The following is a 27,206-nucleotide window of genomic DNA, read 5'->3' on the forward strand; positions in this document are numbered from 1 at the left end:
ACTAAGCTTAATAAAAATGTTACGTTAATTTTTCTTTCAATTACCAATGTCCTTTCTAAAAACATGCTCGAAATTCTTATCCAAAACTTGGTTGAAACTTTTCATCAAAATAAATAGGATCCTCCTGAACATCATGCACTTCAAGTCTAACTGTAAAAGTGTGTGTGTGTATGAAATGAAACATTATGGTGTTATGCTTCTCTTAGGGTGTTGCTAAAGTTAGCATCATTCACCAGAAAATTTAATGAGGCACACTAAGCAAAAAATACAATGCCAGCGTTCTCTGGTGGCTCAGGGGGTTAAGCATCTGATGTTGTTACTGCTGTGGCATGGGTTCTATACCTGGACCAGGAGCTTCCATATGCCACGGGCACAGCTAAAAATAATAAATAAAAATACAAAAAAAGTAATGTGTCATTTAATGTCATTGGGTACAGCCATCCCACAGATTGCCACTGGTCACTGTATGTGTTGAAATATATAGGAACCATGCCCTGTACTCTGATTTTTGCTTCTGATCTCTCTTACTTGATCTGTTCATTTTTAAAAATTTCTGGCTGAGACCCGTATATTGATTTTACTGTTCATTTGTTGATTGCAATGAGCAGTTGAAAACATTGTCCTAACACAATTGTCATCTACTTTGGGAGAATGAGAGTGAGAACCTCATGTGTGTAGAGATGACCCAGAGTAACCCCCCCCCCCCGCCTCATTCTGGTCTGGGGAAGGGGGTACTGTCTGTGTGTCTCGCTTCAAACCAGTCACCAAAACCTGCCGGTCTTGGTTCACCTACATGTTCTGGGTTCAAGGTCTGCTATTCCACTCAGGGGAGATGCTTTTTGAGGAAATGGATCTACGTGATGAGTGGGTAAAACCCATCCCAGTTAGTTAGCGTACTCTAAGTTTTCATTTAAAAACATGACTAAGAAGGCAGGGCTCATCAGAAATTTGAAGAAAATAGCACAAATGATATACCCAAATGGAGTCATTTTTATTCAACCTCAGCATGAAGCAAGCCTTCTGATCTGACAATTCATGGTTTTGTCACATTTTTCATTCATCATTTCCTTATTCTCTCTCCTCTCCTCTCTTTTTTGGAGCCTCTGTTAGATGAAAGCTGAATAATGCTCTCTGACGACTGTGAATAAAGGGTTAGCAAAACCCTTCTTCACAATCTCATTTCTCATGTCATCTGTGTGTGTGTTTTTTTTTTCAAAGGAAACCTTATATGTATGGAATGAACCTAAGTGGTGCATTAAAGGAATTTCTCTGCCTGAGAAAAAGTTGTCCACCTGTGAAACGGTTGACTTTTGGCTAAAAGTGGGAGCAGGTGTGGGAGCTTTTACAGCTGTTTTGCTGGTTGCTCTAACTTGCTACTTCTGGAAAAAGAATCAGAAGTAAGTAACCTCTGTAACACAACTGAAAAATCTCTTGTTGTGAAAATTTTAAACTTAATCGTTATACCCAACAGTTTCTCTCCGGGATGCAAGAAATTTCTTCTCATGAAGGAGTTGTAGGAAAGGCCTTTGAGAAGGCAAGCAGAAATGATCATTGTTTTGATGACAGACAGATCAGAGAACATTAAAAATCATTTTAAAACATTATGATAAATCACCTACTTGTGTTAAAAATAAAATTAAAAAAAATAAGGCAAAGAACAGAGGCTCCATGCTACTCGGGTAGCTGGGAGCAAAGCTGAGAATGGAAGGCAGGTTTTCTTTGTATGTCTTTTTTCTTTTCATGACAACATGCTGCCTTCTTGCTCCACTTTTTCTTTTTCAATTTCCTGTGGGCAGATATTTGCAAAGAAACAGACTAAATGTATAGGCAAATGTCACCTCTATTTTACTTAAGGACTTCAAGAATCTGAAATTGAGAATCAGTCTAACTTCTGATTACATATTAACATGATGTAACTCTTTAAAAATGATTCAGGGAGTTCCCATCATGGCTCAGTGGTGAACAAACCCGACTAGTATCGTGAGGACGCGGGTTCTATCCCTGGTCTTGCTAAGTGAGTTAAGGATCCAGTGTTGCCATGAGCTGTGGTGTAGGTCATAGGTGATGCTTGGATCCTGTGTTGCTGTGGCTGTGGTATAGACCAGCAGCTGTAGTTCTGATTTAACCCCTAGTCTGTGAACTTCCATATGCCATGGGTGTGGCCCTAAAAAGCCAAAAAAAAAAAAAAAAAGATTCACATGTCTGTGGGGCTGTGAACTTTCTGTATTGTATTATCTAGGGACAGTTGTAATATCTGGAGTGAGGAGTAGAAAGGAATGAGTGATATGGAGAAGCCATATCACATGCCTGTGTAACATTCTCATCCTTAAGAACGAAACTTTGGAAAGCTGCATTGTGAATTAATTTCCAAATATTTATAAATGAAGAAAATGCACCCAGACCCGAGATGTTCTCTTTGTTTTTTCATAAATTTGTCATAATGGGACAATTTAGTCAATGTAAAATAAGTGATAAAGTTAACTGTATTGCGCTGATTCTCTGGAATTCTGGAAAAGATGTGTGCATAGCTAGTAGATTAATGAGAATACATAGTGCGATGGCTGCGGGTGAGGGAAATATGTTGGTGGGGCAGGTCTATACAAGACAATTTAAATAGCGGACATAAAATACATATTAATTTATACTAAACAGCCACTTTATTTATTTACCACTACTTAGACTGGAGTACAAATATTCCAAATTAGTAATGACCACCAACTCAAAAGAGTGTGAACTCCCAGCTGCAGACAGCTGTGCTATCATGGAAGGAGAAGACAATGAAGAGGAAGTTGTTTATTCCAATAAACAGTCACTTCTGGGGAAACTCAAATCCTTGGCAACAAAGGTGAGAGCAGAATTTTATCCTGGTGTTACTGTGCTTTTATAAATAGGGGGCCATGTTAATCTAGCAGTGGTGCCTATGCAAACCATCATTCAGCGTATCTGTTTTCCATGGGTGTTTATCCAACAAAACACTCTGAGCAATACCTAAGAATGTAAATGTAAGAACCTTCACTACAGCATTGCTTCTTTACAAATTTTGAAAAGAAATTTTTAAAGCATAGGTTTTTTTCTTTTGTTTTTTTAAAATGATTTTTATTTTTTCCATTATATTTGTTTATAGTGTTCTGTCTAATATTCTACTGTACACCAAAGTGACCCAGTCACATACACACATGCACATATATATATATATATATATATATATATATATATACACACATTCTTTTTCTCACATTTTCCTCCATCATGCTCCATCACAAGTGACTAGATATAGTTCCCTGTGCTATACAGCAGGATCTCATTGCTTACCCACTCCAAATGCAGTAGTTTGCATCTATTAACCCCAGACTCCCAGTCCATCCCACTCCCTCCCCTAACCCCTCCTCCTTGGCAGTCTGTTCTCCAAGTCCATGTGTTTCTTTTCTGTGGTAAGGTTCATTTGTGCCGTATATTAGATTCAAGATATAAGTGAAGTATAGCTTATATATAGTGTTGTGCCATTTCTGCTGTACAGCCAAGGATCCAGTCATACATACATACATTCTTTTTCTCTTATTATCTTCCATCATGTTCTATCACAAGAGTTTGGATATAGTTTCCTGTACTATACAGTAGGACCGCAGTGCTTATCCACTCTAAATGTAATAGTTTACAGTAGAAACAACCTTAAACACCATCAGTAAGGAGTTAGATAAGAAATTTCTGCATATCAAAGTAATGGAATATTGTGCAACTCTGCACCTGTTAAAGATTGCCATGGCTATGTGTACTCACAGATAAGTAAGGTAAGTGAAGTGAAAACAACACATGGCTTATCATACTTCTATCAGCTCTACATTTGTGTTAGCATTTGAATAGGAAACTGCTAATAGTAGCTGCTTTGGGGGAGTTTTGAATTAATGGGAGTCTTTAGTCTTTGAAGAAATACATTTTTGTAATATGTGAATTTTCTCAGAGATAATATAATACTAAAAGATGAAAAATTTTAAGTAGGTAAAAGATCTCATGTTCACTTGTACTTCGTTCCATGTAGAGAAAATAAAAGTTATATAAAATGTTGAGATTTGACCTTATCAGATGCCGTCACTTTTAGCAGCTTGAAATGATTACTGTATCCAAACAGGTAACATGAAGCCTTAGGTATTATTTTTAAACACATTTTATTGTCATTTTTCACCATTGACTTAAAAGATGAGAAATCACCAGTTTACCTACTGAGGATTAAAAACAGAATGAAACAGTAGAAAGAAAATGAATTTCAAAGGATTTTCAGCAGGAAAAACAAGTGGTAAAATACTCCATTTATTGAGAGTGTCTTAGTAATCATTTCTTAATTTAGGCACGTAAGTGTGTCGTAGGGGATCATTTAAAAATAAAATGAATAAGCCCTATTCCCCTTATGCTAATGGTTATTTAATATTAATATGGTAGTTTGAAAGGATACTGTTGGTACAGAATAATAAATATACAGTGATTGTCAAGGACTGAGATTTTACCCTCCTTGCAAGCTTAACAACTGAGCCTCCCACGATTTCATGGATACTTGAGAAGACATGGGACTTCTGATCAGGACAGTTTAACACTCACAGCAGAATCACTAGCCAAAACATCAAAACTTATAGCCATTCTGAAGCCCCACTTCCTACAGGACTATAGGAACAGCAACAGATCCCACTCAGAAACCTCCTTGGAGTAACCCAGGATAGCCTGATTTTGAAAAGATGACCTATCGAGGATGTTGCATAAACAGTTGAATTATGACCACTTAGGACCACTCCTAACTGTGTAGAATAAGCCACACTTTAGGAGAGAAGTCAATGCCTGGCTTCTACACGAGAAGCATAACCTTGGAAGTATACATGGTACTTCTGAAAAGGAAGCATTATTTACAATTTTAGGGGGCCACCACATGAGACCTATTTAGTTAGGCAACATTGGTTGACAATGCCTGCAACCTCCTTGCTGGCTTGTCAACTTCAGTATTCCAGATTCGCCTCAAACAATTGTGTCTCTTCTTCACCTTTGGACTAAGACTGCTTGCAGGCAGTTGATCCAACCTTTCTTGTTTGTCCATACTGCAGGCTGGGTGGTATGTATCCCCTCCGTGGCAGTGGGAATGGAGATGCTGATTGCCATTGTTTGGGAGCAGAAGCTGGCACCATCTCTATGGTCTTTGATAGATTTTTCAGTAAGTTTGAGGAGAATGGTAACCAAATTGTGGTTGGAGCATCTGGTGTTTTTGGTAGACCCAGTAGTCAGTTAAATTGAAGGCACTTGAAACCATTTGAGAGAGAGGACACTAAGGCATTTTCCTACATAGGAAGGTGACAGGGTGACTAGGAAAGACAAATAATCATGACTATCCTCCCATCCTTTGCACCTTTTAGGATCTAAGGTGTATCTTTCCCAGGTATCTCCTTATCAGACTGCACTATTGATCTTCCAATGCCACAGATCAGTCTGTCCTGTCAGTGGCTAAAGATTCATTTCATTTCAGCTCTTCTCCTACTGGTGCCTAGATCTGGGCTCTAGAACATTCAGGTACAAGAAGGTCAAGGGCTTTTAAAAACACTTGGGAGACCTCATCTGTCTTCTACCTTTTTCCATGTGGGCTATGGTAGGAGGTCTTCATGAGCTGTGTAGTCAACTAAATGGTTATTCTTCTGATTAGTACCATGACAAGCCAATAAGCCATACAGGTGGCTAAACCAGAACTATATTTGAATCTCTTAGGCTCCCTTCTGGCCATACTACCATCAGACATCCTGAGGGTTGCTGTTGGGGTAAATAAGGACACATCATGTCAGGGGTAGTCAGGACAGAATCCTGTGTTTTCACATGTGTATATAACCTTAGGGAGATTGTTTTTATATATTCTTATTAAATGTTCTTTTTTTTTTGTCTTTTTGCCTTTTCTTGAGCTGCTCCTGCAGCATATGGTGGTTCCCAGACTAGGGGTCAAATCAGAGCTGTAGTCGCTGGCCTACACCAGAGCCACAGCAATGTGGGATCCGAGCCACATCTGCGACCTACACCACAGCTCACAGCAACACCGGATCCTTAACCCACTGAGCAAGGCCAGGGATCGAACCCAATACCTCATGGTTCCTAGTCGGATCCCTTAACCACTGTGCCATGACGGGAACTCCTATATTCTTATTTATTCTTATTAAATGTTCTTGCTAATAATTATCTGTGAAGCAGCCTAGAGAAGATGATCCCTTAATTATTAAGAGATGATCCCTTAATAATCCCTTTTTGGAGACAGCCATATTTAGTAACTGAACTGCTTTATTAAGATGTGTGGACCAAGAGGAGATGGACACAGAGTCAGAAATATTTTTGTCAGTTTTTTTTTTTTGCTTTTTTTTAGGGCCACATCCATGGCATATGGAAGGTCCCAGGCTGGGGTTCGAATCTGAGCTGCAACTGCTGGCCTAGGCCATAGTCACAACAATGCAGGATCTGAGCCATGTCTGTGACCTACACTACGGCTCATGGAAACTCCAGATCCTTAACCCACTGAGCGAGGCCAGGGGTTGAATCTGCATCTTCATGGATACTAGTTGGGTTCATTATTGCTGAGCCACGGAGGGAACTCCTGGCTTTGTGCAATTCTGATTCACACATTTGTTGCACATGGCAGAGAAAGTAGTGGCCCTTGGAATAAATATATGAGTCATCCTTCTCTTTTCCTGGTTGCTCTTTTTTCTTTCTTTCTTTCTTTCTTTCTTTCTTTCTTTCTTTCTTTCTTTCTTTCTTTCTTTCTTTCTTTCTCTCTCTCTCTCTCTCTCTCTCTCTCTCTCTCTCTCTCTCTTCCTTCCTTCCTTCCTTCCTTCCTTCCTTCCTTCCTTCCTTCCTTTTCTTTTTTAGGGGCACACCCATGGCATATGGAAGTTCCCAGGTTAGGGATCAAATCGTGCTGCACCTACTGGTCTACACCATAGCCACAGCAACCCTGGATCCTTAACCCACTGAGCAAGGCCAGGGATCGAACCTGAATCTTCATGGATATTAGTCGGGTTCTTAACCTGCTGGGCCACAGCAGGAACTCCTGCATGGGTGCTCTTGACCAGCAGATTCTTTTCCAGTGCTTAGAAGATGAGAAAATGTAAGTACACACCATCAATTCCTACTTTAGACTCAGATGTGGAAGCAAAAGCAGCATCTTGAATGGGGACTAGAACCCCTTGAACAAGGTCACATTACCTTCCCTTCCCCACTGAGAACCTTGCTTAAAACCCTTTAGTTTAAATTTTGTGCCCTTCTCCTCCTGCAGGTTCAGGTAGGATGGTGACTTCAGTGCCTATAACAAACAGACTTGTAAGTGTTTGAGTCCCTCCCCTTCCCAAGGCTCCCTCTCAGGCTCAGATGGGTGTCTGTGGCCCTAAGTTCCACTTAGGGCAGGAAAACTTGGGTCCTTCCTCTAATCATCTTTTTCTTTAAAGCAGCTGAAGTCAGCATAGGTGGGGAGGGAAGGATGAAGGGTTCAGAGGGAAGCGAACCTCTGTGACAGCCAACAAGACTTGGCATTTGCTGTTATTATGAGCCAATCAAACTTCAGGTGTTTTTGGTCCCTTCAAAGTCCTATGTTGAACAGCAAGGTTATCATGCTGACATCATCTCTTTCAGCGTTGGGGACGCTTTGACTCAGAAGTGACAGCCAGACTGACTTCTGCCTAAGGCTGCAGGCTTTATGTCCTTTTGTTGATTTGGGCTTGACTCATATACAGGAGCCTTTTTAAAAATGAATTCACCTTGCGAGTTTCTGCTGTGGTGCAGTGGGTTAATGATCTGGCTCTTGTTTATGGCATTGCCAGTTGGAGCCCTGGCCCGGCGCAGTGGGTTAAGGATCTGGCATTGCTGCAGCTGTGGCTCAGGTTTGATCCTTGGCCCGGGAACTTCCATATGCCACAAGTGAAGCTGAAAAAGGAAAAAAAAGAATTCACCTTATTTCTTCCTCCATTGTCATATTTAAGTTAATGCCTGGTTTTTATATAAAGGATAAAGGAAATTTCCAGGATGGGACTGACCATACTCATTTATCTAGATGTTTTGGAGTCAGTTTATCATTCTCCAGTGACCATCTTCCTCCTTATGAACCCAGGCTGGGGCAGCAAGCTCCCCAGTCATCAGTGCCTCCCTAAGTTTTTCTGTGGAAATCCACTCCAGGAGGAAGCCAGAGCTCTCTCATCGCAGTGAGAGTTGAGAGGATGCACTTCAAAACCTCAGAGACCTTTTACTGCATCTTTGGGGGCTTCTGAAGTTGGCAGGACAAAGTATAAGAGGTGTTAAGCCCTGGGATGGCTTATCAGTTCCCATTATTATTATTATTATTATTTTGTCTCTTTAGAGCTGCACCCAAGGCATATGGAGGTTCCCAGGCTAGGGGTAGAATTGGAGTTATAGCCTCTGGTCTATACCACAGCCACAGCAATGCCAGGTCCAAGCTTTGTCTGCCACCTACACCACAGCTCACGGCAACGCCGGATCCTTAACCCACTGAGCAAGGTCAGGGATCAAACTTCCATCCACATGGATGCTAGTCAGATTCATTTCTGCTGAGCCACGATGGGAGCCTCACAGTTTCCATTCTTAACAATCCTTCTTGACTCCTGCCACCTCATCTGCAAAGTGAACCAGGCAAAATTCTGGACAGTTCACCTGGTTTCTGCCCATAAGTGATTTCCATTTTCTCTTCAATGCTTATTGTAGGGACATGTTTCTGTACCTGTTATATGAAAGGGGGTGAAAGCTTTTCCTATCAGGATGACTTTTAGTGCTAGTTTTTCCTATGATGCACACCCTGGCCTGCCTAGGATGCTGTCCTCCTGCCCAGAGAAGAGTTAACACCATTCAGGCCCACTGTGAATCCTTCAAACTCACTTCCCAATACTCAGCCTGCATCGGCTCTCCAGTTCCTCTTCATTATAGGCAATGAAGTGGGAGACTGTTTTATTGCTTTGTTGACCATAGTATTTGGTCAGCAGGTTTGTTACTATTCTCAGGGACGTCCCTTAAATCTTGTTAGCCAGTGTGAAAAGCTCTCTTCTAGAAATGTCTTTGTGAATTTCCCATTCTTATTGGCAAAACAGTGAAGAAATGTGAAGCTAATGAAATCTCACTCTACCTACTAGTCAACAAATTAGCCTGCCATAGTTTCATAGATACTTTGGAAGATAGGATGAAGCCTCTGGGTCAGAGATAAAACACAGTTCATTACTCACAGCAATAATAGCAGTAGCCCAAATGACAAATCAGCATTTGTTTTGGTTTCTGAAGACTCACTTCCCACAGAATGAAGTGGATTAAGTGTGGCCTGTATACACAGTGGGTCCTATTATAGAAGGGGAACCGGCTTGTGGAACATGAGTCTTTCATAATGTGCAGTAAGCATGGCTGCCATTTGCTCCACAGGGAAAGACACCATTCCTAGCTTTCAGGGCTCTAAGCAAACTTTTCTTTTCTTTTCTTTTCTTTTTTTTTTTTTTTTTTGTCTTTCTTGCCTTTTCTAGGGCCGCTCCCAGGGCATATGGAGGTTCCCAGGCTAGGGGTCCAATCGGAGCTGTAGCCACTGGCCTACACCACAGCCACAGCAACGTGGGATCTGAGCTGCGTCTGCAACCTACACCACAGCTCACAGCAACGCCAGATCCCCAACCCACTGAGCAAGGCCAGGGATCGAACCCACAACCTCATGGTTCCCAGTCGGATTCGTTAACCACTGCGCCACGACAGGAACTCCACAAGCAAACTTTTCTGTTGTTTTAGAAGGAGACTTTATATCATTCAAGGCCTTTTGCTATAGAAACATCCTTGAAACAATCATCTAAAATAAAGGACAACCAGTGTCTTCCTCATAAGATTTGAAGAAACATAGTAGACCCATGAGAATTTATCTCCCATCATCACTTTCCTTAGACTTCTCATCTGGTTTTGTCTGGTGATTCCTCATTTATAAGGTGGTATCTTATAAAGAAGGACACCTTTAGGTGCCAGGGAAACTGTTTAAGGGAAAATTACCTCTGAGCTGAATCTAAAAGAGTAAGTTGGCCTTACAAGCACTACATAAGCTTTCAAGTGTTTCCTCCTATTGCAGTATTTCTTTTGTTGTTATTCTATAGCTAGAGAAGTGAAAGCTTGAAAAGATTCTTGAAAACAATCCCAAGAAACAAGTAAGGTAGAGCTTTTCTCCCTGAGAAGGTTCAGTGTACCACATTTTGTTTCAAATAGCAATTTTAGTCAACAGAATAATTTTTTTTCTTGGAGTTCCCGTTGTGGCGCAGTGCTTAACGAACCTGACTAGGAACCATGAGGTTGCGGGTTCAATTCCTGCCCTTGCTCAGTGGGTTAAGGATCCGGTGTTGCCATGAGCTGTGGTGTAGGTCGCAGATGAGGCTTGGATCCTGCATTGCTGTGGCTCTGGTGTAGGCTGGTGGCTACAGCCCCGATTAGCCTGGGAACCTCCTTATGCCGTGGGTGTGGCCCTAGAAAAGACAAAAAAAATTAATTTTTTTCACCTTTTAAAAGGAAGAGCTTAAATATTACAGAAGAGTTGAAAGGATCATGCGGTGGTACAGCCGTATACCCAACACCTACATTTTACTCTCCATTGCTTATCTCTCCATCCCTCTATCCATGTACTCTGTCTTCCTTTTTTTTTTCTTTTTTGATGTGTTTCTAAGTAAGTTTCAGCCTTGAATACATTTGACCCCTGAACACTTCAGTTTACATATAATGCAAGAATTCAGTACCTCAAGTTTTTTAAAGGTAAAATGTTTATACAGAGTGAAATGTGTATATCACAAATACAAGACTTGATGAAATTTGAGAAATGAATAACCCATGTAACCCCAGATCCTATCAAGATGTAGAACATTAGCCTTGTACGTGAAGGTGAACTCATGTCTTTTCGTGTATAATCATCCCCCATCCTCATCCCCCGAAGGAAGCTGTTGTGACGATCCTTTAAAACTGGCGATTAGTTTTGCCTGTTTCAGAGTTTCACATAATTGTAAGCTGTATTTTGTGTAAGTTTTCTTTCACTCCAAAAAATGTTCTAAGATTCATTCTCCTCATTGAAGTAATATGTGGAAGGTTCCTCTCAATTGAGGAGTGTGTTGTAGGGATATATGCCTTATCTGCTCTCCTGTTGTTGGATCCTTGTGCCATTTCCAATGGTTGACTATGAATAAAGCTACTATGAATTCTATCGTACACATTTTATTGTGCGTCCCACTTAAACAACTTTGCTATGCATGAGTTCTTTGCTAAGCATGAGTTCATGGGGCAAAGAAAAAAGTTATAAACTTCTTAACTACTGTGTCAAATAAGGTTTGTTTGTCTTATATATCCTTATTCATGTTCTAAAGGCACACTTTCTTTGGTTTTCCTTATGCACTGGGTGTATAGGTTTTCCTTTATAGATTTACCCTGACTTTTCTCAGCAATTAAAAAAATACAATCAGTTGATATTCTTTTTTTTTTCTTTTACGTGTTCATTCTACCATGGTCATTAATGGCACACTGGTACACTCTGTGTTAGAGCCCCCACCAGGTTTTGGTGAAATGTCAAATTAGACAGTTTCTTATCTCGGAACCTAGTTTACTGATGGAAGACACAAACACACATACACACACACAAATAAATTAGACAGTTTCTTATCTTGGAGCCTAGTTTACTGATGGAAGACACACACACACACACACACACACACACACACACACACACACACCCCATGATGGAAGACACACACACACACACACACACACACACACACACACACACACACACCCCATCCAGTACAGCAGAAGTAGAGTTTCTTGGAGCACAGAAGAGAAGGGAGTGCTGTAAGGTGGGTAGTGACGAGATAAGGAGAAGCTTCTGAGGGAAGTTGGCTTTTGAGTAGATTCTTGAATTTAGAGCTTAAAAAGATGATTTTGTATGGCATCTTTATTTAAAGTGTGAGTAAAGTGAGACTTAGAGAAGTTCACTTATTTGTCTAAAAGAAGGTTAGCTAAGAATTAGAAACGACATCTTTTGAGTTCCAGTTCAGGGTTTTTCCTTCTACATGGTGGTGTTTCAGTACATTTTCACAACCATTGATTGACAGCCAACCATGTTATGGGAATTAAAGAACTTAGAAGAGACAATTCCTACCATCAGAAAGTCCCAGTCAATTAGTGTGTTAACCTCTCTCCCCATCCCTCTGTCTCTGCCTCTCCCCACCAACACACACATACTACACATGTATGTATCCTACCATATCAGCCAGGAGAAAAATTCCATGTGAACACAGAGGCCTATGAAGCTAACATGACTGTATAAAGAGATTTCAGTGTTTTACTTGAAATATTACCTGGAGAATAACAAACAGGTCTCTGCTTACCCTCCCCAAGGAACATGTTTATTCAGTCTTCTCAAGGCAGGTCATAAATATTTCAGCTTTCCTTCCTAGTTCATGGCTGATGCCCTAATACTCTTTCCTGTAATGCACTGTGAACTCCTCCTGGACAGATGTTTTATGTCCCCTAAAGTGTAGTCCTATTCCTGTAACACGTTAGTGCTTAAGAAATATTTGAGGAGTTCCCATTGTGGCTCACCAGGTTAAGAACCTGACAGAGTGTCTGTGAGGATGTGGGTTCAATCCCTGGCCTCTCACAGTGGGTTAAGGATCCAGTGTTGCTGCAAGCTGTAGCATAGGTTGCAGATGCAGCTCAGATCCTGTGTTGATGTCGCTGTGGCATAGGCCTGCAGCTGAAGCTCTGATTTGACCCCTGGCCCAGAAACTTGCATATGTCACACATATGGCCATGAAAAACAATGGAAAAAAAAAGTGTGTTGGGGGAAATAACAATAAAAAATAAATTTAAAAAAAAGAAAACAATTTTTTTTGTTAATTATCGATGGTTATTCCTAGAAAATTAAAGCTGGTCAATGTGGGGCTTGAGGCAGGCTCTCCTAGAGCCAGTGAGCTGGGGCACTGCCATCTGTGTGCTGTTCTCTCACAGGCTTGTCATCTCGGCAGAGGCAGGGAAATAGGGTATGTTGTTCACATTGTGATGTTTTTCTATAATTCTGACCATGTAACCCTAAAGTTTATCTAAAGTCTTGGGCTTCTCCACTCAAATGAGAGAAGATGTGAAAGCAACTTAGTTCTCCCTGATAGGTACTCAATACCTAGTTCTTGTTATTTTTCTCCTTTTCCCTTCTCCACTGTAGAGATACATCCGTTTGCACTCAGGACTGATCTGCCTCATATTTCCTTTATTTCAAAAATAATCCTAGTGCTCTTCCTCTGTATTCTCTTCAACAGCATGTCCTCCTCACCCTATTCCAGCAGCCTTCAGAAAGCTCTGTCTAACTTTAACAATGAGAACATTGGGAGAAATCTCACTTCTTATTTGTTTTCCCCATTAAAGGAGAATACTTTATCTTAATAGGCTATGAATTATGTAACAAGTGCCAGCAATGTTATATTTGCCTTAAAATTTTGATTTATTATCTAGATGACTTATATTTAATATCTTTAGTAGGCATGTTCTCCCAAGATTTTCCTAAAATGCATCATTGAACCTGAACAATCTTATGTCTTATTGGTGTTCTCTTTGTTTCTGCTCTCTTTTTTTCTTGTTATTGAGCCTGTGTTATCTTGAGAACATTTATTTTACTGTCAGTTCTATTTTGTCTACAGTTTGCATGAATAGGTCATCTATTTCAGTACTCAGGTCGGCTGTCACTTTAGAAAGAGTCTCAGTGGTTTCTTCATGAGAAGCACAGCCACATCTTTTGGTATCTACTGCAATCATGTGATTGCTTCTATTTCGGATCTGTGTCTTATTTCCTGGACATCGGAAGCATCAGAGGCATGCTATCTGTTACAACTGCTGCCCTCCTTTAAATGTAAAATCCTTATTACAAGTGGCAGATATGTAATTAAAATGATTTCCAGACTGTATTTTTGGACACGTAAGATCCTAAAATGATATTGGAATTTTAGTGAGTTGACTTTTGTCTTAATATTTTTTCCCATAGGAAAAAGAAGACCATTTTGAATCTGTTCAGCTGAAATCCTCAAGATCTCCAAACATATGAAAAGACTGTGCTGTAGCCTTCAGACTGATGAACAAAGAAACCTGCTCTCTAGTTTTCCAGGGCCGTAGCTTAGAGCCTGTCCTCGTATCTGGCACATTGGTGATGTCACAGAGGAGGGCCATGCCGCTGAAAAGGAAGGAGGTTGAACAGTTTGATTGCCTTATCATGGTCAAGTATCTTGCCAAAAATAGGAAAGCAAGTGGTTTGAGTCTCAACTGAAGATGAAGCTCAACTCAGGAAGAGATTTATCTGTATATACACATAACTCAAAACCAAGGTTAAGCCCACCAGTGCACTGCTGATGCATGACATATAATTAATGGGTAATTTTCTTCTTTATAACTTCTATTTAAAAAGTCTGTTTGGAGGACAGATGTGAGCATATGCATTGTAATCCCATTTATGTCTTTTATTTGTTTATATTTGGGGGAAAATTTAAAAAATTTTTTAAGGTACAGTTATTTTTCCCATTATTTATTTTCCTGACAGACCGTAAAACATCTTTTCTATTAAAAATGGTGAACAAAGAAAGACAACAGATTTTTCATTTTTCCATAGGGTACCCTTCTTGATTTCAGAAACCTAAGTAAACAGTAATTTTTTATGAAGAGTCAGCATGTGTTTGGGTCATCTAAACTTATAATCGTCTTTGAAATTCCATCCTTCTTGGAACTGGTAAGAAGGGATTGACTGAAAGTGGGATTCATTTAAAAAAAAAAAAAAAGCAAAGGAGAAGCTTAGACCTCCCATTAATACAAACAAGCTGACACTATATAGAAGTCACATGGTTTGAAAAAATTTATGTAATACGTGAAGTTTAATTTAGAATGGGTGGAAAAACGTGTTTATCAAATCACTTGTGAAATCATGAGGAGAACGTGGAATAGCTTGTGTATAAGTATAGATAACTGTACAAAGGTACTGAAATAATTTCATAGTGTCTAGAAAATGGCAGTGGGATATTTACCCTTTATCAGCATCAAAGGTTATATGGTTATCTTTCTGCTAAAGACTTGAAAATTTATGACTTCCATAGTTTTCTTTTTAAATTAGTAAGTCAGGAATTCACTTTTAGAAAATTGCGTATAATTGTATTCATAATGAGAATGTGGTTGTACCATAAGCAGTTATGAAATGTGTTGTTCCCATTCAGGAGTGATTCGGGTAATTGTGATATTTCCCATGACGGACAGGTTATACTAGTATTAGCATGACTTGAATATTATTAGTCAAAAGAAGTCTGAATGAAGCTGGATTTGACCAATTTCATGTAAAAATTGTCTTAGAACTGGAGAAAAGGGAAGTTTCCTGACCATTGATAATAGATTCTCTAGTTGGTTTCGAATAAACAGTGATCTTTATAGATCTTAATCCAGATTTTGAAAAGGACTGGTGATTGAGAGAAGCAGGGCATTTGGGCAAGACATATTGAATGTTTTTCTCCAAGTTTTTCAATGAGGTATGACTTACAACTTTTGATTCAGCAGGTTGTGTGGAAAATGGGAGAAGAGCAAATAATTGAATTTATTTGGCTGATGGGTCAAACACTGGACCATTTGTTTATTGTTGAATGACTGTTTGTTTTGTGTATATCACTGCTGTTGGACTCAGGAGTATAGGTGAGGTTACCGCTGCTTTACTGTTGTGAAATTCATGGAGGGCATTGCTTTTCCACCTTTAAGTTCTTAAGTTTCATTATAACAAAGAATCTATTTTGGCATTGCTCATCTTTATCCTGCCAACAGTGCTGATGAGCCTTTTCCCATCTTGATCAAAATTTAAACAGAAGAATAAGAATACACTTGAAATTTTCCCTTTCAGAGGCACCCTGGTAGAGTTGTATAGAGTGGACAGAGTCAGGAAGTTTCTGCATAGTCACCTGTCACTTCTCTTTTTGCCTTCACTGAGCTCAACATGTATGTTCCAAGCCATAGAGATAATTGGGATTTGCTCCCAGGTAGCTTCTTTCTTCTCCTGTCACTGGACTAAAATCTCTGACATGTCAAAAATGCCTTAAATTTTAATGAACTCTCTGAAATTGTAGTTGGTATTGAAGGATTTATTTATTTTATTTCTAATTTTAGATATTAAATAGATTTTGTCAGCTCAGTCCTATCTTTGGAAAGAGCTGACTTTTCCCTTGGGATCCGAGTATTTGCATTTTATTCCAAGCACTGAAGAACTGTGACAGAAGGAGTATTATGAAGAAAGTATTCGGGCCAATCCTTGCTATAAAACTCACTTTAATTTTATGTCTTGCCTTTGCAAAATTCAGTGGACTGTTTAAAGGCATAAACTAATTAATCATGTTTCTATGACTTTTAATTGACATTTGCTATTTCTTCCCCCCCTACATGATAGAAGTTGTTACTTGTTAATTGTCTTAAAGGCAGTTTTGAAGCCTTAAATACTCCATTAAGTCAATTCTTGCCTATAATATCTCTTAGCACTCTGTCAAACCATATTTAAATCAGTTTTCCACTGAATGAGACCATGTCTTCTGTGGATAAATTACATCATGCCATTTAACAATGTTGAGCAATTTGATTTATGTTCAGTTGATTTAAAAGATTGAATTTTTTTTCTTGTTTTCCTTCCCCCTCTTTGGTTAGTAGTAATCAAGTCCTTTCCAAGATTAAAAAATGTTTTAGAGTATTTTTTTTGTAGATTTTGGTCATTATTTTCTTTCCAAGGAGAGAAGAGGTGGTTTAAATGGTTATATGAAAGAACTGCTTGATTTTATCATTTATCATCTGGGTCTCCAAGTTCCTAGGTGGTGGGTCATTGACTGACTCTAGTTCTTCAAGACAAATATGGTCAGCTGTCATCTGACATCTGTCAGTAGAGCTACTTGCTTGTGGTTATTACTAATGGGAAGCTAATACGTAGATCATTTCTCTCTTCCTCACAAAAGTAAATTTCCTGGAAGTTTGCATGAAATGATGATTCCATTGGCAAATTTAAAGTCAGTGCATTGCTCATGTTTACCTTTTTATACTAAAGATCTGTAGAGTAGAACTTCTTCAAAGGACTTACATATCCTCACATCTGTTTTGTAGTGATCATGAATTTTTTTTTTTTGTCTTTTTGCTATTTCTTGGGCTGCTCCCGTGGCATATGGAGGTTCCCAGGCTAGGGGTCAAATCGGAGCTGTAGCCACCGGCCTACGCCAGAGCCACAGCAACGTGGGATCCGAGCCGCATCTGCAACCTACACCACAGCTCACGGCAATGCCGGATCGTTAACCCACCGAGCAAGGTCAGGGACCGAACCCGCAACCTCATGGTTCCTAGTCGGATTCGTTAACCACTGCGCCACGACGGGAACTCCTGATCATGAATATTATCTCAGGTTTATATGCCCAAGTCCTAAATTAAGGTTGCCCTAAAAAAAAAAAAAAAAAAAAAAGAGGATTCAAGGTGAATAAGCTTAAAAAAAAATCCTAACACCTGACTTGTTCCTTGGATGCTTAAAATGGAGTTCATGTTCACAGTAATTGGCCAGAGATTCTACTCTTGTTGGATTTCGCTTTGATTTAACATTTTCAGATGAGTTTATTTTAGAACTGTAAGTGAAGGAAGTAAAAGATGGGAATGAAAAACTGAAAATTAATTGGTACTCTTCTTGCAATTGATATTAATTGATACTACTATTGCAATTGTCTAGATCAGAGGCCAGCAAACATTTTCTATAAAGGGTCAGATAGTAAATATTTTCATCTGTTGTAACTCCAACTCTGCCATTGTAGGATTAAAGCAGCCATAGACAATATATAAACAAATGGGTATGACTGCATTCTAGGAAAATTTGAATACATGGAAATTTGAGTTTAATTTCCATTTATTTACATGAAATGTAATTCTTTTGACTTTTCTCCTGTCTACATAAAAATATAGATGTATACATGTATACATTCTTTTTTCTCACATTATCATGCTCCATCGTAAGTGTCTAGACATAGCTCCCAGTGCTACACAGCAGGATCTCATTGCTAATCCATTCTAAAGGCAATAGTCTGTATCTATTAACTGCAAGCTCCCAATCCATCCCACTCCCTCCCCCTCCCCCTTGGCAACCACATTAGAAAATTGACAGAACACTATAAACCAGTTATAATGGAAAAAAATAAAAATCATTATATAAAAGAAAATATAGAAGCATTCTTAGTTCACAGGCTTTATATAAACAGATGCTGGATTTGACTTGTGAACCATGGTTTGCTGATAACTGGTTTTGATCACTGCAACCCATAAGCAAAATTATTTTGTACAGATTCATTGCCCTTTAGGAACTTACATCTTTAAAGTTTCTCAAGTCTCTAGAGATGATACAGAAGAAAATAACCTGCCACTCTCCCTTGATGATTTAATCACTCACCAAAGACAAAGCCAGAAACTCTTCTGAGCTCCTCTTCTAGTTCTGGGACTTGATTGTGGATATTGATAAGGAAATGATGAAACTCAAGCAAGAGAATTGGTTCAAAGTAAACCAGCAAGATTGATTTAGAAGCCTTTGCTTGTTGTGGTTTCTATAACATTTATTGCTGCGGTAATTTGATTTGGAGATGATATTTAATCCTTTATACAGATTTATTTCAAGTAACTGTATGGGGGTAGCATATATTGATACAAAAGTGTCAGCCTAGGTTCTTGAGCCCTGGCACTAGAGAGGGTCCATTGCTAGTGTTCAAGTGTTTGGGAAGCACACACCTTAATCCACACACATTTACCAAATCTTATTTTAAGACTTTCTGTGTTGCAAAAGACACTTCAGATTCCTTTAATGATTCGTGGTTCAAGAAACTGACCTCCGGTTGCCTTGAACAAAATGTCCCAGTTAGGCTTTTAATTTGCCAGAATTTTCCTTGGCTTATTAATGACTCTTGGATGAAGAGATCTGTCTAAAATAACTTGTGGATATTGGCAGATTTGGTTTGGAGGGAGGTAATACTTCCTTTATCTCAGACGTCTGATTTCAGATTACCACTGCTTAGGTTAAATCAGTGAGTCCAACCAGTGGGAATTACAGAAACCTCAACTTACTGTCACAGAGCAGGAGTGATAATTGCCTTATTTATCGGTTTGGCCCTTGGTTATTAGGGCTGTGAAGGTTATAATCCATACTGGTGTTCCATCTTCGTGGCACCTCACTTTCCTTGACTTCTCCATGTTTATAGCCCTTTAGTAAAGGGCGGCAATGCCCAAAGCTCTCATGGTAGATAGGTGTGTAAAGCAGGCTGGTTGAGAGGAATAGTGGCATTGAAGACTGTAAAGCTTACTAGCTTAATCACTTCCCTTCTTAGCCACCCTTATTCTGTCCTCTGTGTGGTCTACAAACAAGCTTACCTCACAGCTTGAAAATGTGACTTTTTTATTTTACCATGAGCAACCTGAGTGGGCAAGAGAATCTATTAATAATTAAACTAGATAGGACACAGGGCATTTCAGAAACTGTAAACACCCAGGAATCCAACAATAATCAACCATATCATTTGGTTCTGATATGTTTTTTAATGAGTGGGATGATCATTCTGCTTGAGTTTCTTAAATTCAGGATATTTTTGCAAAAATGTATCAGTTCAACAAGTTTTATATTCTGAAAGAATGAAATATGGTTACTGGAGTTAAAAAAAAAATCCTAAACCTGTTTGTTTAAAATGGCTTATGTAAAAAACGATTTTATAGCTTCTATTTTCCATACATATGCTGAATGTTCTTTTAAAAATTATTTCTAGACATCACATCTTAGGGGATGAACTTTTGAATAGGAAACACAGTTCGTGACAAGGAAGAAGGTGATGGCAACTGTCAGTTAACACACTTTTAGTATAAAGAGAGGGAGTGAAATAATAGCGGCCACAGATCAAAACCCTGCTCTCCAAAAACATTTTTCTCAGGATGTACCCACAGCCTAATTGTCTTGTTTAAAAAGATCCATGATCAGTTTGATTGTTTTAGGCATCAGTTGTGTCTCTGAACAACTCAACTGATATTGCCTTCCTCAGCCTGTCACATTCCATCAGTGGGTTGAGTTAATTTTCTCTCCCATCATCCTTGCCTCAGCCTTGATCTTGAGCAGATGCTCATTCTGAGCACACTTATCTAGCACTCCTGGCAGTTTCAGTCACAACAGCATTTTTTCCTGCCATCTAGCTGTTGAAACTGTTACCCAGTCGGCCCCAAGTACCCGCCCCCACCCCAAGCCAAACCCAGATTCTTTGGATATAAGAGTTCAGAGGCTTTGCACTGTTGTTTTTGAGCATCTGGTGAGTTTTGGACACATCGAAGAGGGTGCTGATTCAAATGCATCCAGAAGAAAAAAGAATTTCTTTTTTTAAAAAATTTTTTGGCTGCACCCACAGCACATGGAACTTCCCAGGCCAAGGATCAAACTTGCCCCACATTTGGGGCTTGCACACAGCTGAGGGAGTGCCAGGTACTTAACCCCCTGAGCCACAAGGGGAGCTCCAGAAAGAAGAGAGTTTCTAACATGAGACTTCTCATTTTATTTCTTTCAAGACCAGTCATGCTGGCTTTTGTGCACCTGTTCATTATTTCTGGATGTTTTAAAAGTGGGACCTGTATGTCTTGATTAACCAGGCCTTGGTTTTTTAGCCTGTGAGTCCCTCATATCATCCTCTTCCTTCTCCTCACTGTCTTCTTCAATCACACTTCCCTCGTTATTTTCCAGTCTTGATGCTTCTTAAAGGCAGAAACTGCACTTAATCATCCATTTCTCTGTCATGAGGTGAAGAATGGCTTCTCCAAAGATATGTACACATCTTAATGTTCCTTCATTTCAAAAAAAGGCCTTTGCAGATGTAATTAAGGTCCTTGAAATGGGATCATCCTGCATTATCCAGGTGAGCCCGAAATCCCATCACAAGTGTCCTTGTGAGAGACACACTGGGAGAGAAGGGGATGTGAAGATGGACACAGAGATTAGAGTGACGCGATGTCAAGAAGCTGACAACCACCAGAAACTAGAAGAGGAAAGGAATGGATTCTCCCCTGGAGCCAAGGGGGTACAGCCCTGCCAACACTGAGAATCAATTTCTGTTGTACTAAGCCTACAAGTTTGTATTAAGCTGTTGGATCAGTTACAGGAAACCAATACATTCTCTGTCCATGGTATCTGGTGCAGGGCCTGGCAGACAGTTAGGTTCTCAGTAAATTTTTCTACATTAATAAATGCTTTGTGACTGCAAGGTTTGTCAGAAAAATAGGACAGTATTGTTAAGAACGAGCCAGTTTTAGCTTTTCTGTGCTTTCCCTGTTTGCTGCTTTATTTGTGTTAGTAAAATGTTCAGGTTGAGTGACAAGCCTGTGTGTCTATGCATTGTTCTCGGGACTTTGGCAAAGCCTTGGAAAAGAAGATATCCTGCATTTTTGCTGCCGCATTCAGCTATGAACCGTGAGTGATTTTCCAATGGAATAATAAGATGCTTTCTCAGTCTCCTTGCTAGTAATTAAGGTTGTTTTGGGAAATGAGAGCCTTCAAACCTCCCCTGGAGGTCAGCCTCTTCATTCACAGGAAAGCAGGAATGGAGGAGCCTGTGCCTCAGGGCCCTCTTTGGGCAAATTCTGGGATGCTCTACAGATGGGGCTTAAAGAACCAACATGGGTGTTATGTGGCCATTGTGTATTTAGGCTGTTGTCAGTCCAATTCTGATTATGGGCTTTGCAAATCCACCTAGATCTGCTCACAGGAAGCAACCTGTGTTCATTGTATCTATAAGTAAAGAGAAGCCCAGTTAGATTATTTCTTCCAACATTAAAAGTAGAAATGGGAGTTCCTGTTGTGGCTTAGCAAGTTAAAAACATGACATAGTGTCCATGAGGATGCGGGTTGATCCCTGGCCTCGATCAGTGTGTTAAGGATCTGGTGTTGCTGTGAGCTGCTGTAGAGGTCAAGGATGTGGCTCAGATCTGGTATTGCTGTGGCCCTGCTATAGGCCTGTAGCTGCAGTTCCAATTTGATCCCTAACCTGGGAACTTCCATGTGCCATGGATGCCACCTAAAAAAAAAAAAAAAAGTAGATATAGTCTAAAGTCAACACACTCAAATTACCTGGAATGATTGAAAAAGAAAAAGCCATTAGCCACCATGCTGGAAAACCTTGAAGGTTTTATTCCCAATATCTTTACATTAATACAGATGCTTTTTGTTTTTTGCTGAGAAAAACCACCTGTTACACATAATGTAACTTTAATATACAACATAGAAACTCATCCTAAGTTAGTTACAACAAGGACCTACAAAAAACTTCATAGGAAAAAAAGTTACCTAATATTGCCACCGTATTTTCTAATAGACTGACCCTGTCAGACCCTGTCACCAAATACTCAGCTCTGTAAACAATGGTTATGTCTGTGTTCTGGGGAATCATTAATAAGAGGGGCACTAAAATCAGTCTAAAAAGTTCTAGCACGTCACTATATATTGTACAGTCCTCAAAAATAATTTATTGTACTGTTTCTAAAAAAAGGTCCTAAGGGGAGTTCTTTCTCCACGTTCCGGAGCTGCATGTGAGTACTTGCGTCTGACAACCTAAAAACACGAGAACTGAACTGCAATTCACAATCACAGGGATGAGGTGGTGGAGTCAAGGACTTCTCGCCCGTTGCACACCGTCGGCATGTACGTGCTTGCAGAGGCTAGAAAACAAAGCAGAGTGGAAAAGTCTGTTAGTCAAGGGGGCCCCGGAGGGACTGGCATGGATAATCCCAGATGCTAGTTAAAACTGAGTTAAAAACTCAGTTTAATTTGCCTTTGGAAAGTGCTAGGTGATTTAATGCTGTAGTGGGTCAACTTTCTCCATATGCTCTGCTTGAGATTAGTTGGGATCCTGGCACTTACCTCTACCAATGTCATACCTCTTGGAGAGAGTTGATAAGCATGATCATTGTTGAAAGAAGCCACTTGTGGGTTTAAAATGAGCTTTGGTAATCTCTAAACTGGTTAAAATACAGTGTGCAAAATTGAAAGCTCACTGCAGTTTGCTTAGATTGTTAAATTAATTACTCTTTTCAATACCTAATTAACATTGTTCTCTCTGGGCAGAAATGGCTCTCTGTAGTGCCACGAGTCATCTGTGAGCTCCACTGCCTGAGAGAATGGTTTGATACATTTTCATTGTTCAAGTAGATAACATCAGGGAAAATTCTAGTGAGGGCTGGGGTGCTAAGAACTTCCGTTTCATAATAACTGGCAGAAAGGAAGACATTCTAAAGCATGGATGCGCTTGTTAATGACAATATTGATAATTGCCTCAGGGTGAGTGTATGCGTATGTGTATGATCATTCTTTTTATGGCTCTTCATTTTCCTAGATACAACTCATAGCTCTTGTGTTGAACCAAAGTTTTGTTTTTGTGAGACAGCAAAGTTATATCTATTTCACCCTTAAAGCTTTTTCCTTTTACTGAAAGAGAAACTAAGCAAGGAGCCCCGACTTCCACGGGGTGAAACCCTATGGCCAAGAGAATCATTTAGCGCTGGCCTCACCTTGCCTTCTAGAGCTGTTAATGTTCCATGCCTTGGACTGTCCATCTGGACTTGCTCTGCCCAGGAGGAGCTGGTCCTCTTGGCTTCCTGACCGTGGCTTCAGTCAAGCAGCCCAGTTAGCTGTCCCTTTCTTTAAAGACATGGGCTCTTGGTTAATAAACAAACTAATTTCATGCTGAAGTGTTCTTGTCCACATTAGGTATGATATTCTTGCCCCATAAAATTGTGTTTTTCATAGGAATTTCTTTAAATGCGAAGGAGAAACTAATTTTGAAATTTGTTACCATGTGACATTCAATGGGGAAGCATTCACCATGTCTGGGGCACAAGTCTTTCAGCAAAACCTCCCCTATGGAAACTCCAGTCTCTCAATTTTGTGCTGATTACTTGTCTAGGTGTAGGAGAAAATTATGAAGTCAACTCTGTGTGGCCACCTAAGGTTATAGAGGAGTCATGGGACATGCTCACTCTTTGGGAGATTTTTTTTTCCTTTTATCATTTTTAGAATGAGATTCAATTTTCTTTACAGTATGAGCCCACTAAAAGCTACAATATGTTGGGGGGGCAGGGATAGCATAATCTACATTTCCTGAAACTTCTACGTTGAAGACACAGTGTGTGCCAGAGAAATACTTGATGGAAGGGGATAGTGACAATGACTCCAAATATGAAGGCACGACTTTATTCTTTGCAAAGCTTCTTTGTGTAATTTATCTAATTCTTGCTTTATCAAAGCTCAGTGGGGTAACAGAAAGAACAAGGTGAAATGAAGTCAAAACCACAGTTCACTGGAAACCTAGGAGGGTCATCTTCTTTCTCTGCAGCTTGCTTGTATTCAGCTGCCTACTTCGCGTCTCCATGTGGCAGTTTAATTGACATCTCTAAATCAGGTGGCCAAAGCATAACTTTTGATTCGCTAACCTGTCTCTGTGTAGTCTTTGTTTCCTCAGCAAATGGTCCCACCCTTTGGCCATTTATTCAAACCAAGAAGTCTAACATTTATGCTTCCTTCCTTTTTGGTCCCTCCTCCCATGTCAAACTATTGCTGCTGGGTCCAATCACCCCTGCCTCTGACTGCAGCCTCTTCCATCTCCTCCCTCCCCCCAACCCTACCACCATTCTTGTTCTCTTGGCCACTGTAATAGCTGCACCACAGGCGTATCTGTGTGCACTCCTGCCTCCCTACACTGCCTTCTCTCTGCAGCAGCCAGAGTGCTTTCAGATGTAAGTCACCTCTCTCCACACCTCCTGTGGCTTCTCTCTGGGCTCTTTACTCTGGTTTATAAGGCCCAGTGAGATTCAGACCATGCCTATCTTTCTGCACTCACCTAATTATGTCTTCCCCACCCCTTTTTATTTTTTGTTTTTTGTCCTCAAACAGGACTTCTGTTTCTCAGTTTCAGACCTTTTGTAGTAGCTCTTGTCTCTGCCAGGAATGTGCTTCTCTCTCTTAACCATGTGTCAGACTCTTTCTTATCACCACCCCCATCTGAAATGCCACCCTCTGACAAAGGCTGTCGACAGGCCACCACATCTAATATAACCAGCCAGTTACTCTCTGTCACATTACCCATTTTTAAAGCTGATTTATTTTCTTCTTTTCTTTTCTTTCTTTCTTTTTTTTTTCTTGGTTAGTGTCTTTATGTCTTATACTCTTGACTAGAAAATAGGCAGGGGCTCTGCTGTCTTTTTCATTATTATATCCCCATTATGCTGGTCATGGAGTAGACACCATATAATACCATATAATATTTTCTGAAATTTTGTATGAATGGTTGTATTTCAGAGAACCAGGGAACCAATGGAAGTTTCAGGAAGGAAATAATCTATCATTCTGAAGAAATGCCCAGCAAATGTGAGGCCTATGGGCTGCCTCGTTGTGAAACAGGTAGGCCTTTCTGCTCCTCAAGCCACATCGTGGCCTCAACCATCCCTCACCTTGCAGAGAACTGGCTGGGGCCCTGAGCATACTATAGCAGGTGTGCCTTTGACATTTTAACTGATCTCTTCATCTTTCCAAGATCAAGTTTTATTATTTCTGTGCAGGTTTCTTCCTTTTCAGAGATGGAAGAGGAATAATGTGTCAGGGGGTAAGTCTAGGCCAACCAGGGGCTGGTGTGCTGGTACTCCTCCCTGTCCACCTTGAACTAGTCTCATCCCCTCTCTCCCCGCATTTGTAAAGATGGCAAAGCTACTCTGGTGTTCCCTCTGCCATTGAGAGACTTGAAGGAATGCTGATCTGAAGTGTACGCCTATGATCTGTTTGCTTACTGCATTCTCCTTTCTTCAAAATTGGGGATATTTTGACCACATAGGTAAGAGATACAGGGTAGACACGTGGAAAGTCCTCAAGCTATAGTGTCAAATAGTCTTCTACTGTACTCCCTGTGGACATCATTATGGAAGTTTACAGAATAACTTAGAATCATCTACTTGCTTGACTCGGACATTGAAGGGAACACCCTATGTTAGAATGTTTAAGCTCTTTGAGAGGAAGATAATACAAATTCAGGGTCTTCTCCCAAACAGCAACAATAGCAAAAAACACTCACAAGACTCTTTCTGCAGTTATCTTTTTTCCCTTACCACATTTTAGTGTATCAAAGAACCGTAACTTATATTTTTCTGCATCTCCTTTACTATTTCATCTGTAGCTTTTGCCAGTGCATTTTATTGTATTATGTAAAAAACATTCTCATTTTTGTACATGCTGCTGAATATAGTAGAGGAAATTATTGTTTTATGAGTTTGCTATCTCAATTACTTTGCCTTTCATAAATATTTTACATCTGCCTCCCGTATTAGCCCATCTGTTATTCCCTAAGGTAGTAAAATATGTGGAAGAGGAACATATTGTTATTTTCGTGTGTGTGTTGGTGATAAGTTTTTGCTATTATTCTGATGAAATTCTCACAAGATCTTTAATGGTATAAATTTAGCCTATTTTCTTAAGTGCAGTTAAGCAGATTTCCATAATCATCCTTTTTGTCAGAAATGAGAAATGTGCAGGTTTATTTTTGGTTTTCCTGGGAGTGTGGTGAGTGGCCACTGTGAGTTACTCTCGGTGGTACTTTTTGCTATTTAAAGCTGAAAAAGACCTAATAAGTTCCACTGTTGATGACAGAAGGGCCATTCACACACATCAAAAGGCATGTTTTGCTTCACAAACGTGGTAAAGCTTTTAGAGGTCAATGCAGCCAAGTGACAGCTTTCTCTAGCAGTGTGAAATCTATTTCTCTTGTACCAGTAATGCAGAGACTGGCCAAGCTTTAGAGAAAATGACCCTATTTTTTCAGATAACTGGGCCCTCAATCAATGCTAAACATATCTGTTTAGTAGATTCTTGTGGATGCCAAGTCTGTTGGTCAGTTTAATGGCTGAGGATTGGTTCCTGAGAATCAGTGTGTTACTAAAACTGTATAATAGATCTGACTTGGAAAAAAATAGAACAAACACTTAAAGAAAATAACATTCCAGTCTGTTCCCATCTGTTCCATTTCCTTGCTCCTGGTGACCTCACATTTCTTCCAGCCTGTCTGCTTGTTTAGATATTTTAATGCTGTGGTCATGGAATACAATTTCCATTGACCATTTGTTGTGTT

At 39.8% G+C, this 27,206-nt stretch overlaps 2 protein-coding genes across 3 annotated transcripts in view; one reads left to right on the forward strand and one right to left on the reverse strand.

The window, feature by feature from the left end:
* Positions 1 to 14,560, forward strand: part of ELAPOR2 (endosome-lysosome associated apoptosis and autophagy regulator family member 2) — a 181,981-nt gene extending 167,421 nt beyond the window's left edge. For both annotated transcript variants that reach the window (XM_047753103.1, XM_047753104.1), the window contains 3 exons: positions 1,219 to 1,397; positions 2,680 to 2,845; positions 14,039 to 14,560. In XM_047753103.1, the coding sequence (XP_047609059.1) occupies positions 1,219 to 1,397; positions 2,680 to 2,845; positions 14,039 to 14,098 (405 nt within the window). In that variant the 3' untranslated portion in view covers positions 14,099 to 14,560. The remainder of the gene's footprint in view (positions 1 to 1,218; positions 1,398 to 2,679; positions 2,846 to 14,038) is intronic.
* A 7,645-nt stretch (positions 14,561 to 22,205) lies between these two features.
* Positions 22,206 to 27,206, reverse strand: part of GRM3 (glutamate metabotropic receptor 3) — a 113,446-nt gene continuing 108,445 nt past the window's right edge. Inside the window, exon 5 of the mRNA XM_047753765.1 lies at positions 22,206 to 22,755. Within this exon, the coding sequence (XP_047609721.1) occupies positions 22,682 to 22,755 (74 nt within the window). The 3' untranslated portion in view covers positions 22,206 to 22,681. The remainder of the gene's footprint in view (positions 22,756 to 27,206) is intronic.

The sequence above is a fragment of the Phacochoerus africanus genome, chromosome 11, assembly GCF_016906955.1.
Source record: "Phacochoerus africanus isolate WHEZ1 chromosome 11, ROS_Pafr_v1, whole genome shotgun sequence".
Classification (NCBI taxonomy): Eukaryota; Metazoa; Chordata; class Mammalia; order Artiodactyla; family Suidae; genus Phacochoerus; species Phacochoerus africanus.